Raw genomic sequence first — 14,444 nt, forward strand, 5'->3', positions numbered from 1 at the left:
ATGGGCGGGGAAGCACAGGTGAGGGGAAAGAGAAGATGTCTGGCTGATGAGGGTGGCAGGATCTGGAACGACAGGAGAGTGATCATGGAAAAAACCTATCTCCAACTGGGAAACCATGACAGGTTGTAGAAGATGAATTCAGCAGGTTTCCCCAGTGAGATCCGACTGGTGAAATGAATGGTGATGACTTCCTGTCCACTACATAATCTGTGTGAAAGTCATGGAAAGACGTATGAAACATCATAGGATGAACCTGCAGCAGCAACACTTCAGCCAGTGGTGGCAGTGGCTCGGGGTGGAGAGGAGGAAGAGATGTTAGAGATGTGCTAATGCAGTATTTGTGGAATAGTTAATGCTATAGTTAGATTACATTCTGTATCTCAGAATGGTGTTACAATAAATTTGTGCTTTTTGCAGATATATTGATTTTGTCCATCCATCCATCTTCATCCACTTGATGTGGGACTGGTTAGCGGGGGCAGCAGTCTGAGCAGAGATGTCCAGACTTCCCTCACCCCACACATTTCCTCCAGCTCTTCTGGAAGGATCCAGAGACGTTCCCAGGTCAGCCAAAAGACATTCCCTCCGGTGTGTCCTGGATCTTCTCCTGGTGGGACATGCCAGGAACACCTTCCCAGGAGGTGTCCAGGGGGCATCTTCAAGTTTTAGGTATGATGTTGTCTGATTATGTTGCTTTTTTTGCTGTGCTGAGGTGTTTTTTGCATTACACACTTCATACTGATCACATCTTTAGAGTTTATCACTCGTGTGAGTACATTGGTGCTTCTTTAGCTGAATTGATGTGGTAAAAGCTGCCTCACACTGTTCACATCTGAACGGTTTTTCTCCAGTGTGAACACATTGGTGAGTCCTTAGATTACCTCGTTGGGTAAAAGCTGCTCCACACTGATCACACCTAAACGGTTTATCTCCAGTGTGAATACGTTGGTGAGTCCTTAGATCACTTGATGTGGTAAAAGCTGCTCCACACTGATCACACCTAAACGGTTTATCTCCAGTGTGAATACGTTGGTGAGTCCTTAGATGACTTTGTTGGGTAAAAGCTGCTCCACACTGATCACACCTAAACGGTTTATCTCCAGTGTGAATACGTTGGTGAATCTTTAGATGACTTTGTCGGGTAAAAGCTGCTCCACACTGATCACACCTAAACGGTTTATCTCCAGTGTGAATACGTTGGTGAGCCCTTAGATTACCTGACAGAGTAAAAGCTGCTCCACACTGTTCACATCTGAACGTTTTTTCTCCAGTGTGAACACGTTGGTGAGTCATTAGACTACCTGATGTGGTAAAAGCTGCTCCACACTGATCACACCTAAACGGTTTTTCTCCAGTGTGAACACGTTGGTGAGTCATTAGACTACCTGATGTGGTAAAAGATGCTCCACACTGATCACACCTAAACGGTTTTTCTCCAGTGTGAATACGTTGGTGAGTCCTTAGAATACCTGATGTGGTAAAAGCTGCTCCACACTGATCACACCTAAACGGTTTTTCTCCAGTGTGAACACGTTGGTGAGTCATTAGACTACCTGATGTGGTAAAAGCTGCTCCACACTGATCACATCTGAACGGTTTTTCTCCAGTGTGAATACGTTGGTGAGTCCTTAGACTACCTTGTTGGGTAAAAGCTGCTCCACACTGATCACACCTAAACGGTTTATCTCCAGTGTGAATACGTTGGTGAATCTTTAGATTACTTTGTTGGGTAAAAGCTGCTCCACACTGATCACAACTGAACGGTTTATCTCCAGTGTGAATACGTTGGTGAATCTTTAGATTACCAGATGTGCTAAAAGCTGCTCCACACTGATCACACCTGAACGGTTTATCTCCAGTGTGAATCATCTTATGTTTTCTCAGACGTGATGAAGTGGTGAAGACTTTCTTGCAGTGATCACAACGAAAACTTGTGGGTCTCTCTTTGCCTTTATGTTTCTGTAAGGACAGAGAAGAAGAATTAAATCATCTTGTTGGCCGACTCTCAAAAGCTTTTCAGTTTCTATAAAGTGCTGTCCGTCTAAAGTGCTGTTATTGACAGCCAGAAACCTTCAGATGAAACATCTCAGTACGTCAAATCAAAAGTGTAAATGGTTAAAACTACTAACACGAAAACCATCAAAATAGTTAATTAATAGGGATGGGTATTGATAAGATCTTCCAACCATTTTTCACTCTGCCTAACGATTCAGTTTTTATCGATTCCCTTATCAATTCTCATTTGGGAAAAAAGAGACAACAAAAAGTTGATTAGCACCACTGTCAGGTTAATCAACCTTTTGAACTTGTTTCGTCCTTATGAAACTATAAGAATCAGAATCAGGTTAATTAGGTCAGCTTAGAAAACTGCCTGTTTTCCACATGCCTGTCACATGTTAACAGATGACAGGGCAGCCCTTCCTGAGTTCTGTCAGGGGGGTCGACTGTCCCACAACTGTCTCATTGTTAGCCTGGACCATCTGTAGGGGTAACGTACTGCGTCACACATCGTGTCATTTCCTGGTGTTGCGGTCTGTTGCTGCTGCACGGCGTGCAGGCTCAGATCTCTCCGGACTTTTTTTGTCTAAAACTTAGATTGTTTCCTGGTAAAATAGCACCATACCATCACGTTAGCCTCTGTTAGCATCTTAGCATGGCCTCTCCGTCTTCCACCGTTTCACCTCTTTGCTGCTCAGTGTGTTTATTTGAAGGGCTGGAGGCGAGGCTCAGTCAGTTAGAGGTCCGGTCCGGCCAATTTGACCATAGTCCGATAGCCTCCTTAGCTAACCAGGCTAAGCTAGCGGCGGACCGGCCTGTAGCAGCAGCTGTTAGTCACTCCCCCGCAGCTCCCGAGCAGCCGGCCAGGCAGGGCGGCTGGGTGACGGTTCGGAGGAAGCGTAGTCCTAAAGGGCTCACGGAACACCACCACCCGCTTCATGTGTCTAACCGATTTTCCCCACTCAGCAACACCCCAGTTGAGAAGCCGACCCTGGTGATTGGCGACTCCATAGTCCGGCATGTGAAGCCTACTCCAGCAACCATAGTTAGGTGTATCCCGGGGGCCAGAGCGGGCGACATAGAAGCAAATTTGAAGCTACTGGCAAAGGGTAATCGTAAATATGGTAAAGTTATCATCCATGTTGGAGCTAATGACTCCCGTCTTCGCTAGGGGTGGGTATTGGGAAGGACCTCACGATACAATACGCATCACGATACTTGAGTCACAATACGATACACATTGCGATATCCCGATTATTATATTCTACATAGTTCACCGAAAAATTTAAAAATGCATTACACATCTTAAAATCCAAGTTGTATATATGTACATCAGATGATAGTGATAATGTATTGGACAGACTGAGTCAAAACAATGTAATTCAAACTTTCCATTTTAATTATGCAACATGTTTGCATGAAAAAACACACTGAAACACAATGAAAAGTGCAGTGTGTGCATTATTCTTAGATACAAAATACTCAAAATAAAATGCAGTGTCTCACCCACACTGAAATTGAAATCACAAAAATACAGTACAGCTACTTGCCCCCGACTTAAAATGCCAAACATAAAATGCAGTGTCTCACCCACACTGAAATCACAAAATAAAGTGCAGCTAGGGGTGGGAAAAAATATTGATACGGCAATATATCGCGATACATACATTGAATACCGATATCGTATCGGGAGACTATGTATCGCGATATATTGCCGTATCGATATTTTTGCCCACCCCTAGTCTTCGCCAGTCGGAAGTGACCAAAATGAATATTGTTTCGGTGTGTAACTACGCCAAAAGTATGTCGGACTCCGTAGGTTTCTCTGGCCCCCTCCCCAATCTGACCAGCGATGACATGTTTACCTACATGCTCTCGCTCCGTCGCTGGATGTCGCGGTGGTGTTCAGAAAACGACGTGGACTTTATTGACAATTGGGAAACGTTCTGGGGAAAACCCGGTCTGATTAGAAGAGATGGCATTCATCCAACCCGGGATGGTGCTGCTCTTGTCACTAGTAATTTGGCCTGTTTCATTAGACCCTCTCCCTGACATCGCAGGGTCCAGGCCAGGATGCAGAGCTGTAGTTAACACACTTCTCTGCTGCTTCTCGAGGACCAACGCCTGCCAACAAAACTGTAGGATTGCATTATGTATTTGGAGACTCTCAAACTATAGGATTACATGATGTAATTGGTAACTCTAACCAGGTGCCTAGCAAAATAGAAGTGGTTGCAGTTCCCCGCCCTCCAAAAGTTCACCAGGTGCGGCGTTATAGAGGCGTTAACCAAAATAATCTTGTAAAAATGAAAACCAACGCACATTTGGTACCAATAAGAGACCAAAAAATTAGACGCGGACTACTAAATATACGATCGTTAAGCTCCAAATCTCTGTTAGTAAATGATATAATTACAGAGAGTAGGAGTGATGTTTTCTGCTTAACAGAAACATGGTTACAGGAGGAAGAGTATGTTAGTTTGAATGAATCGACTCCGCCCGGCTATTTTAATCATCACATTCCTAGAAATACGGGCCGAGGCGGAGTCGCCGCAGCAATTTATAACTCCAGTCTCCAAACAAAAATTGAACCTAAGTCCAATTATAATACATTTGAAAGCCTCACGCTTAGTCTGAAATTTCCGAGCTGGAAATCAGAGAAGCCAGTTGTGTTAGTGGTAGTGTATCGGCCCCCTGCTGGCGCTTATCTAGAGTTTTTGTCTGAATTTTCAGATGTCCTTTCTGGATTATTGATCAGTACAGATATATTCATCATAGTGGGTGATTTTAATATTCATATGGATGTTGAAAGCGATAATCTTAAATTAGCTTTCAATTCTCTTCTAGAATCAATGGGTATCTCACAAAAAGTGGACGGGCCGACGCATTGTTTTGATCATACTCTCGATCTCGTTCTCACCTACGGTGTTGAAACTGATGATCTGTTGGTGTCACCTGTAAACTCCCTTTTATCTGACTATTATTTAATAACGTTTGAATTTAATGTTGTCGATGTGGAAGTGCAGGGCAGGAGGTATTATTCTAGCAGATGTTTGTCTGATGAAGCTATTGCTAAATTTAAGGAGGCCATTGCTAATCTTGCGACAGTGGAAAATAGTGAAGCCTCTACTGAAGCAATAGAGGCCAGTGACCTGGGTTCTACCTCTGATGTTGATGTTGATTTTCTTGTTAGTAACACTGCTGATCTGTTGCACTCAGCTTTAGATGAAGTTGCTCCTTTGAAAAGGAGGGTTTCGAGCCACAGGAGCTTAACTCCCTGGTACAATTCAGATATTTGCATGTTGAAACAAAACATGCGTAAAATGGAAAGGAAGTGGCACTCTTGTAAGTCTGTAGACTCCTATCGTGAATGGAAAGATATTCTAATAGTATATAAAAAAGCCATTCGCAAAGCCAGAACAGCTTATTATTCAACGTTGATAAAGGATAACAAAAGTAACCCACGTTTTCTGTTCAGCACTGTAGCCAGGCTGACAAAGAGTCACAACTCTGTTGAGCCGTGCATTCCTGCAGCTCTCAGTAGTGAAGACTTTATGAGCTTCTTTAACAGTAAAATCACGAGAATTAGAGAAGAAATCAACCAGCCGGTTGTGGGCGTTTCTTCAGCTTTAGCGACTTCCCTAGGCTCTGACTTGACTCTAGACTGTTTTGATCCTATAGACCTCCCTGAGCTGACCTCACTCGTTAATAGAGCTAATTCAACCACATGTATGTTAGACCCCATCCCGACTCGACTATTCAAAAATATTTTTTCTATTATTGGTGCGACAATATTGGACCAAATCAACCTATCCCTTAGCTTAGGATATGTACCACAGGTTTTCAAAGTGGCTGAAATTAAACCTTTACTTAAAAAACCTTCTCTTGACCCAGACACCTTAGCTAATCACAGGCCAATTTCCAACCTTCCATTTGTATCTAAAATTCTGGAAAAGGCAGTTTCAAGCCAGTTATGTGACTATTTGTATAGAAATGATCTGTTTGAAGTCTTTCAGTCAGGGTTCAGAATGCATCATAGCACAGAGACAGCACTGGTTCGAGTCACGAATGACCTTTTTATGGCCTCAGATAAGGGATTAGTGTCCATACTGGTTCTACTGGACCTCAGATAAGGGATTAGTGTCCATACCGGTTCTACTGAACCTCAGATAAGGGACTAGTGTCCATACTGGTTCTACTGAACCTCAGATAAGGGATTAGTGTCCATACCGGTTCTACTGGACCTCAGATAAGGGATTAGTATCCATACTGGACAGAAACAGTAACTCCGGGAAGACCAGAGGAGGGGGGCTCTGCATCTACGTTCATGAAGGTTGGTGTAATAACAGCACTATACTGGAAAGTCACTGTTCTCCGGACCTGGAGTTCATGGCGGTGAGATGCAGACCCTTTTTTCTACCGAGAGAGCTGGCTGTTGTTATCATCACTGCGGTCTATATACCACCGGACGCAAATGTAAACACGGCTCTGTCTCTGCTGCTCAGCCTCATCAATAAACACCAGCGCGCCCACCCACATGGCGCCCACATCATCGCAGGGGACTTTAATAAAGCAAATTTAAAGACTGTTTTGCCGAAATTCTACCAGCATGTAAAATGCTCAACAAGAGGGGAAAACACTCTGGATCATGTTTATTCCAACATCAAGCATGCATACAGAGCAGTACCCCTCCCCCAACTGGCAGGATCCGATCACCTCTCCCTGCTTCTCACCCCAGCATACACCCCCCTCAGTCGTCAAACAAAGCCTACAAAGAAGACCATTAACACCTGGCCTGAAGACGCCCTCCCCCGCCTGCAGGACTGTTTTGAACAAACGCAGTGGGATGCTTTCTACCACGAGGACCTGGCAACATTTACAGACACAGTACTTTCCTACATAAAGTACTGCATTGGGAATGTCACGGTTAAAAAGACCATCCGTGTATTCCCAAATCAGAAGCCTTGGATGACGTGCCAGGTCCGCAGGCTCCTCCGAGCCCGTGACTCAGCCTTCAGGTCAGGTGACAGAGCCCTGTACAACACTGCTCGCGCTGACCTGAGGAGAGGCATCAAGGCTGCCAAAGTGGAATATAAAAGAAAGCTGGAGGACCACCTCAACAACCCCCGGCAGGTATGGCAGGGCATACAGACCCTCACCAACTACAAAGTCTGTGCTGTGTCACCCGGGGACTCAGATGCGACCTTGGCAGAGGAGCTGAACAGCTTCTTTGCCCGCTTTGAGTCCCAAACACAGCCCTCAACCACATCATCATCACCACAACCACCTCTACAGCCCCCACCAGCCACCAGCACCCCCCCACTCACTCTTGAGGAGCAGGACGTGAGACGGGTGCTCCGTGCAGTGAACCCCAGGAAAGCTGCAGGTCCAAATGGAGTACCTGGGAAGGTGCTCAGGGCTTGTGCCAACCAGCTCGCCCAGGTCTTCACGACAATTTTCAACCTGTCTCTGGCCCAAGCTGTTATCCCACCCTGCCTGAAATCAGCTACAATCATCCCGATCCCCAAAAAATCACCCACTGCAACCCTCAATGACTTCCGCCCTGTAGCACTCACCCCAGTCATCACCAAGTGCTTTGAGAAACTGGTCTTAAAGCACATCAAAGCCTGTCTCCCCCCCACCCTGGACTCACACCAGTTTGCATACCGGGCAAACAGATCGACAGAAGACGCCATAAACATCGCACTCCACTCCGCGCTGAGTCACCTGGAGAAACAGGGGAGCTACGTGAGGATGCTCTTCGTCGACTTCAGCTCAGCCTTCAACACTATAATACCGGACATTCTAATCCCCAAGCTATCCACCCTGGGGATCCCACCATCCACCTGCTCCTGAATCAAAGACTTTTTGGTGAACCGACCCCAGCGCGTGAAGCTCGGTCCTCACCTCTCCTCCCCCCGCACTCTCAGCACTGGCTCTCCTCAGGGCTGTGTACTGAGCCCACTACTGTACTGGCTCTCCTCAGGGCTGTGTGCTGGGCCCACTACTGTACTCTCTCTCTCAGCACTGGCTCTCCTCAGGGCTGTGTGCTGAGCCCACTTCTGTACTCGCTCTACACATCGGACTGCAGCCCCGCCCACGCAGAGAACGTCATTGTCAAGTTTGCTGATGACACAACGGTGGTGGGGCTGATCACAGGGGGAAACGAGGCGGCCTACAGAGATGAGGTCCTTAAACTTGGTGAGTGGTGCGCACTGAACAACCTGGCACTGAACACCACCAAAACCAAGGAGCTCATCCTGGATTTCAGGCGGAATCGAGCCGCCCCCGTCCCCCTGCACATCAACGGTGAATGTGTGGAGCAAGTGCAGTCCTTCAAGTTCCTGGGCGTCCACATCACTGCAGACCTCTCCTGGTCTGTCAACACTACTGCACTGGTGAAGAAGGCTCAGCAGCGGCTGCACTTCCTGAGGGTGCTCAGGAAGGAGAACTTGAACACACAGCTGCTGGTGACCTTCTACCGCTCCACCATAGAGAGCCTGCTGACCCACGCCGTGACAGTGTGGCACTCCAGCTGCACGGAGCAGACAGGAAGAGGCTGCAGAGGGTGGCAAACACAGCACGGAAGATCATCGGCTGCCCTCTGCCCTCCCTGTCTGACATCTACAGCTCCCGCTGCCTCAACAGGGCAAGGAACATTTTAAAGGACAACACCCAACCCGGTTTCCACCTTTTTGACCTGTTGCCCTCTGGGAGGCGCTTCAGGTCCTTACGATCCCGAACCAACAGACTCAGGGACAGCTTCTTCCCCAAAGCTGTGAACTTTTTGAACTCATAAGCTACCTCACACTGTGCAATATTTCCTATTTCCTGTCCATAATGTCCCAATATTCCTTACCTATGTATGTGCAATACTCCTTTCAGTGCAATATTCTTCCACCCATTCAAGTGCAATATTCCTCCACCCATTCATGTACATTTTTATTTTATTCTCCCATTCACTCTTTTCTTATAGTGATATATATATATATGTATATATATATATATATATATATATATATTTATTTATGTTTACTTTTTTTGTTCATTTTTGTTGTGTACAGTTTACTTGATTATATAGTCTTGTATTTGTTTTGCACTTTGACGGAGCTGCTGCCTAATTCCATTGTAGAAATATAATGATAATAAAGGCTTTCTATTTTTCTATTTCTAAAATAGAAAGACCAGAAGCTGGGAGAGAGTCCCATTTCATCTATCTGACAGGTTCCAGTTTGTTCATGTACATGAGGTTTCTTCAGAACAGTCAAGCGTCTGTTATGGTGTTCCGCAGGGTTCAGTGCTAGGGCCAATCTTGTTTAGTTTATACATGCAGCCTTTGGGAAGTATAATCCAGAATCACGGCATACACTTTCATGGTTATGCTGATGATACGCAGCTCTATTTGTCTATGAAGCCGGATGAAACAGAACCGTTAGTTAAACTTCAGGCATGTCTTAGGGACATCAAGGACTGGATGTCCAGAAATTTCTTGCTTCTAAATTCAGATAAACCAGAGGTTATCATTCTTGGTCCAGAGCATCTTAGGAAGGGACTAGATGGTGTTGCGATGGCTTCCAGTGCAACTGTGAGAAACCTTGGTGTTATTTTCGAACAGGATTTGTCGTTTAAACCATATGTTAATCAGGTTTGTTAAATAGCATTTTTCCATCTCCGTAATATTGCAAAAATTAGGAAAATCCTCTCGCAGAGTGATGCAGAAAAACTAGTTCATGCGTTTGTATCTTCTAGACTAGATTACTGTAATGTGTTGTTAGCAGGATGTCCAAGTAATTTGCTGAATAGGCTCCAGCTGATCCAAAATGCAGCAGCACGAGTACTGACAGGAATTAGCAGGAGAGACCAAGTCTCTCCAGTGTTAGCGTCGCTCCATTGGCTACCTGTAAAATTCAGAATCCAATTTAAAATGTTATTACTTGCATATAAAGCCCAAAACGGCTTAGCTCCGCAGTATTTACAAGATTTGATAGTGCCTTATGTTCCTGGCAGAGCTCTCCGCTCCCAGGGTGCAGGTTTACTCGTAGTTCCTACAGTATCTAAATGAAGATTTGGAGGGCGGGCGTTCTGCTATCAGGCACCATTACTATGGAACCAACTTCCAATCTGGGTTAAGGAGGCTGACACCACCTCCACCTTTAAAACTAAACTTAAAACCTTTCTGTTTAGTAAAGCCTATAGTTAGTGTTTAGTAAACCTCTAGCTGGTGTTGGTAAATCTCTAGGTAGTGTAAACTCTAGTGTGTTAGAGTCAGTAGTCATAGTTGCAGCTATAGACAAGTTTACGCGCCAAAATACGGGCGCCGCCATTCGTCTGCATCAATGCATGTCATTTCCGGTGGGAGGGGTATGCGCAGCGTTTACTGGTGTAAACACAGCGGCGTGGACACGAACCTAAAGCAAAGACTCGCTGCTCGTGAGTTTTTAATGTCGACAACTATGTCTTTGTCATGGGAACACGGTTCTACTACTCTGACTGGAGATGGCGTTACTCTCCCCACCCGGATTCAGTGCAGAACTGGGAGGATAACGTGATGACAGCAGCAGAACTGACAGCTGATCTGCTCCTACTTCCTGCAATCCGCAACGGACAAACTGAAAGTTTCTGAGGTTTATCAATATCTGCACAGAGACAAAGTCGGGTGTGTCATGTCATACAAACATGATCGTTTTGTTTATTTGAAAGCAAATGTCGAGCCTGGCCAGTGTTTGAACAATGCGGGGCTTAAAGCTCGGCTGCTGTAACTGAAGCTGCAGAATCAGACCTGCGTCATGTTCGTGTTGCTGGACCTGGAGATCGTTCCCATTCAGCTGCGATCTTATGGAAGGTAACAAGATTATTTGACATATATGTCTTCATTTTTGGTATCCAAACTACATCAAAGTCTACTTGGCTTTTTTTTTAAATATATCTCTCTAGGTAGAAAAATGCTGTGGGACGGGAAAACCGGGCTTGCCTGCACTGACTGACAAGAGCTGGGTCTGAAAGAAATGCTGGTCATTAGAATATTGTGATTTTCTCTAATGCAATTATAAAAACAAAAATGTCATACATTCTGGATTCATTACAAATCAACTGAAATATTGCAAGCCTTTTATTATTTTAATATTGCTGATCATGGTTTACAGCTTAAGAAAACTCAAATATCCCATCTCAAAAAATTTGAATATTCTGCAAATCTTAATCTTAAACTGTAAGCCATAATCAGCTATATTAAAATAATAAAAGGTTTGCAATATTTCAGTTGATTTGTAATGAATCCAGAATGTATGACATTTTTTTTCTTTTTTAAATTGCATTACAGAAAATAAAGAACTTTATCACAACACACACAGGAAGGATCTGCAGCCGTCACCAACTTCACAGCATCTTCTACCGCTCCAGAACCGACACAGGAGGTGAAACTCTGTAGGACTCTTGAAGAGTGGAGGACCAGCCCTGGGAATATTCTCCTGCAGCTCTGCCTCCCGCCATCACCAACCAACTTTCACACATACGCCCAAAAATTGATGATTTTGTTGAGGGAAGGTTACAGTTCTGCAGTAAATATGTCAGCATTTTAAAACCAAAATGAGCAGCCTTATTTAGGAACCAACAGATGTTTGTACTGTGAAAATAAAGTTTGAGGAAACTTAATTTCATTTCATTATTGCACTGAACTACGATCATGAATGATAGGCCTTATCTTCCTTAGTGTGTTACAATGTCTTTTAACAGTTCATCATTCATAGTAAGCTCACACTGTACATTAATAATGGATGAATTTTGAGTTGAGGAAACTAAACAAATGGCTTCAACAAGAAAATTCATATGTTTAATCTTAACAGGAATAAAAAAGTTAAATATGGGGTAAGGGAACTGTCAATCGAATTTGTGCACATAAATCAAATGTGTGCATATTATTCTACAGTGGCTTCAAAAAAAAAGTAAACAAAGCAGCACATGGACGTGTGTCTTTGCAGCTGGTTTGTGGTTGCAGCTCTCTCTATCCAACCACTCCTTCAGCTGCTTCCTCGAGGTTTTACATCCAACTGCCGACACATGTCGTTCCCGAACCACTTTTTTTCTTAGAAATATCCATTTTGTCCCTCTTTGTCAGAGCAATGTTGCCACTCTGTGCAATGGAAAAACGCCAAAACGGAAGTGGACTGCTTAGAGGGGAGGAGTTTAGGAAGTAGAGCGGAAACGGCTCGTAAACTTGTCTATTTAAAGGCATGTTAGGCATGTCTCTTTGCTTTGTTTGTGTTTGTTGTTTAGATATGTCCTTTTAATATTTTTTTTTTGTTTTCGTGTATATGTTGAGGTTGGTGTCTGTCTTATGTCTATATATGTATATTAGTTGTTGTTTTTTTGTTAGTGTTATACTGAACGTCACTATGGTGTGGAGCATAGAAAAATTAAGTAAAAAAAAAAAAAAAAAGATTGTGTTTTAACTTTAGATTATGTGTTTTAACTTTAGATTATGTTTCAACATCGCAATAAAAAACTAACTGTGTCCGTGTTTCTGTCACATTCACACATTCAGACGGAAACACGTTTAAAAGTCCAGAACCTGCAGAACCTGGACCTGCAGAACCTGGACCTGCAGAACCTGGACCTGCAGAACCTGGACCTGCAGAACCTGAACCTGCAGAACCTGAACCTGCAGAACCTGGACCTGCAGAACCTGGACCTGCAGAACCTGGACCTGCAGAACCTGGACCTGCAGAACCTGGACCTGCAGAACCTGAACCTGCAGAACCTGGACCTGCAGAACCTGGACCTGCAGAACCTGGACCTGCAGAACCTGGACCTGCAGAACCCGATTTTCAACCGTTTCTCCCGATTTTAAGGTGAAATGAGTCGATGGAGTTTCACGTGTCGGTTCCTGCATGGATGTTTTATATACGGGTTCCTGACAAACCTGGCAACCCAACCCAAAAGCAAGTAAATGGACTTATTTTCATAAAGCACCTTTCTACAAAGAAATGTACGTTTTACGTCTCATTTATTCATTCACACACGCACTAATATACTTGGGAAACAGTTAGGCACCAAATATAATATATTTAATTTTCTCAGTTGGCAAAAATAAGAACTTTATTGATCCCACATAGAAGTAATTCATGTTATATCAGCTATAGAGAACAAGGTAGTGCCGAAAAACTATATATATCCCCCCTCACAAAAATAAGAACAATAGAGAAACATATTCTTTCATCAGCAAAGCATATTTTACATAAACATATTTTAAAATGTTCAAGTTACAAAATAACATATTTGAACCATTTTTCAGATTTTTTCAGTTATTTTATTGTCTGGAAAATGGTTCAAATATGTTATTTTGTTATTTGAAAATGTGTTTTGTTTGAGAAAATGCTTTGAGATAAACGTGAGGGAAGAGTTGGTGGAGAATCAAGTCCTAGCAACAAGGATCTCCCACAGGAAGAGAGAGTTGAAGCTTCTGCTTCTTCTAGTAGTACCAAATCACATTATGGGCAATTTTTATAATTTCACTTTAGTTTATAATTCATCTTCATTGTGGCCTCATATAACACTGTTTTTAGTCATGTTTGTGCACTTTTCGGCTCATTATATTGTATTTTTCTACATATTTGGGAAGCCGAGGTTGCGTCCACATTGTATGACGTCAGGCGTGTCTACATCAGGGGCCGCTGCTATTGGTCCAGCGCGATCACGTGACGCGTCCGAAGCGCTCCTCGACACCGGCGCCGCTGGAAATAGTCCCGCTATTAAAATAACGATCGTGAAAATACTTTTCAAAAATCTGAGTTCAAACTTTTATCCTATGCTTAACATAAATAGTTCTTTTTTTTAAAGTGAAAAGAATTTACACCGAGGAGGTGGGAGCGAGATCCTCTTTCTGAAGACATTTACGTGGTTGAGCTGGCGGACTAATTCAGACGAAACACGTTTAAAACACGTTTAAAAAACGTTTAAAACACGTTTGTGACCTGCAGAACCTGCAGAACCTGGACCTGAACACTGACCTGCAGACCAGAGGAAGATCCCGCTCTGGTCCTGATGCTGGACTCCTGGTCCCGGTCCATCTCCGAATCCTAGTCCTGGTTCTGATCCTGCAGATCTTCAATCGTCTGCAAAACCTCCACTGTGAGGACGGAACCGGAACCACGTGACCTCTTTAAAAAAAAAAAAAACTTTATTATCCAAACTTGCTGAACAAACATCAACCAGGTTTAAATAGTGTGAACCTGATATTGAAATGATTGTTAATAATTATATGACTGTAACAGATAAGATCCCGTTGAAAAACCCTCAGGGAATACTTTTAATTATAAATAAATACCAACAATAACTGGAGTAAGTAGCTAAAACACAAAGGTTAGGAAGACGACAAAACCAAATGAGCAGAATGATCAGTGGAAGGTGGAGCTGCTTTAAGTTTCCAGAACAGACTCTTGGCAGGTACG

The 14,444-nt window shown here is 43.7% G+C and overlaps 1 protein-coding gene across 2 annotated transcripts; it reads right to left on the minus strand.

Annotated features, from left to right (window-relative positions):
* Positions 1 to 725: 725 nt before the first annotated feature.
* LOC133442143 (zinc finger protein 235-like) lies at positions 726 to 14,116 on the minus strand. 2 transcript variants are annotated; one of them, XM_061720098.1, is made up of 3 exons: positions 14,004 to 14,116; positions 1,841 to 1,959; positions 726 to 1,756 (listed from the first exon to the last, which is right to left on the minus strand). In XM_061720098.1, the coding sequence occupies exons 1-3, from the start codon at positions 14,061 to 14,063 to the stop codon at positions 751 to 753; spliced, it is 1,185 nt and encodes a 394-aa protein (XP_061576082.1). In that variant the 5' UTR covers positions 14,064 to 14,116; the 3' UTR covers positions 726 to 750. The 2 variants fall into 2 exon arrangements, with proteins under 2 accessions (XP_061576082.1, XP_061576081.1); XM_061720097.1 differs by having other exon boundaries at positions 726 to 1,959.
* Between the last annotated feature and the right edge of the window lie 328 nt (positions 14,117 to 14,444).

This window comes from Cololabis saira, chromosome 4 (genome assembly GCF_033807715.1).
Source record: "Cololabis saira isolate AMF1-May2022 chromosome 4, fColSai1.1, whole genome shotgun sequence".
Lineage (NCBI taxonomy): Eukaryota > Metazoa > Chordata > Actinopteri > Beloniformes > Belonidae > Cololabis > Cololabis saira.

Excerpts from the sequence above, each read along its gene's own strand:
- LOC133442143 (XM_061720097.1), bottom strand. The coding sequence starts at position 14,063 with ATGGACCGGGACCAGGAGTCCAGCATCAGGACCAGAGCGGGATCTTCC. Across the intron at positions 1,960-14,003 it reads GATCTTCCTCTGGTCTGCAG|AAACATAAAGGCAAAGAGAG; the intron begins GTCAGTGTTCAG and ends CTGTCCTTACAG.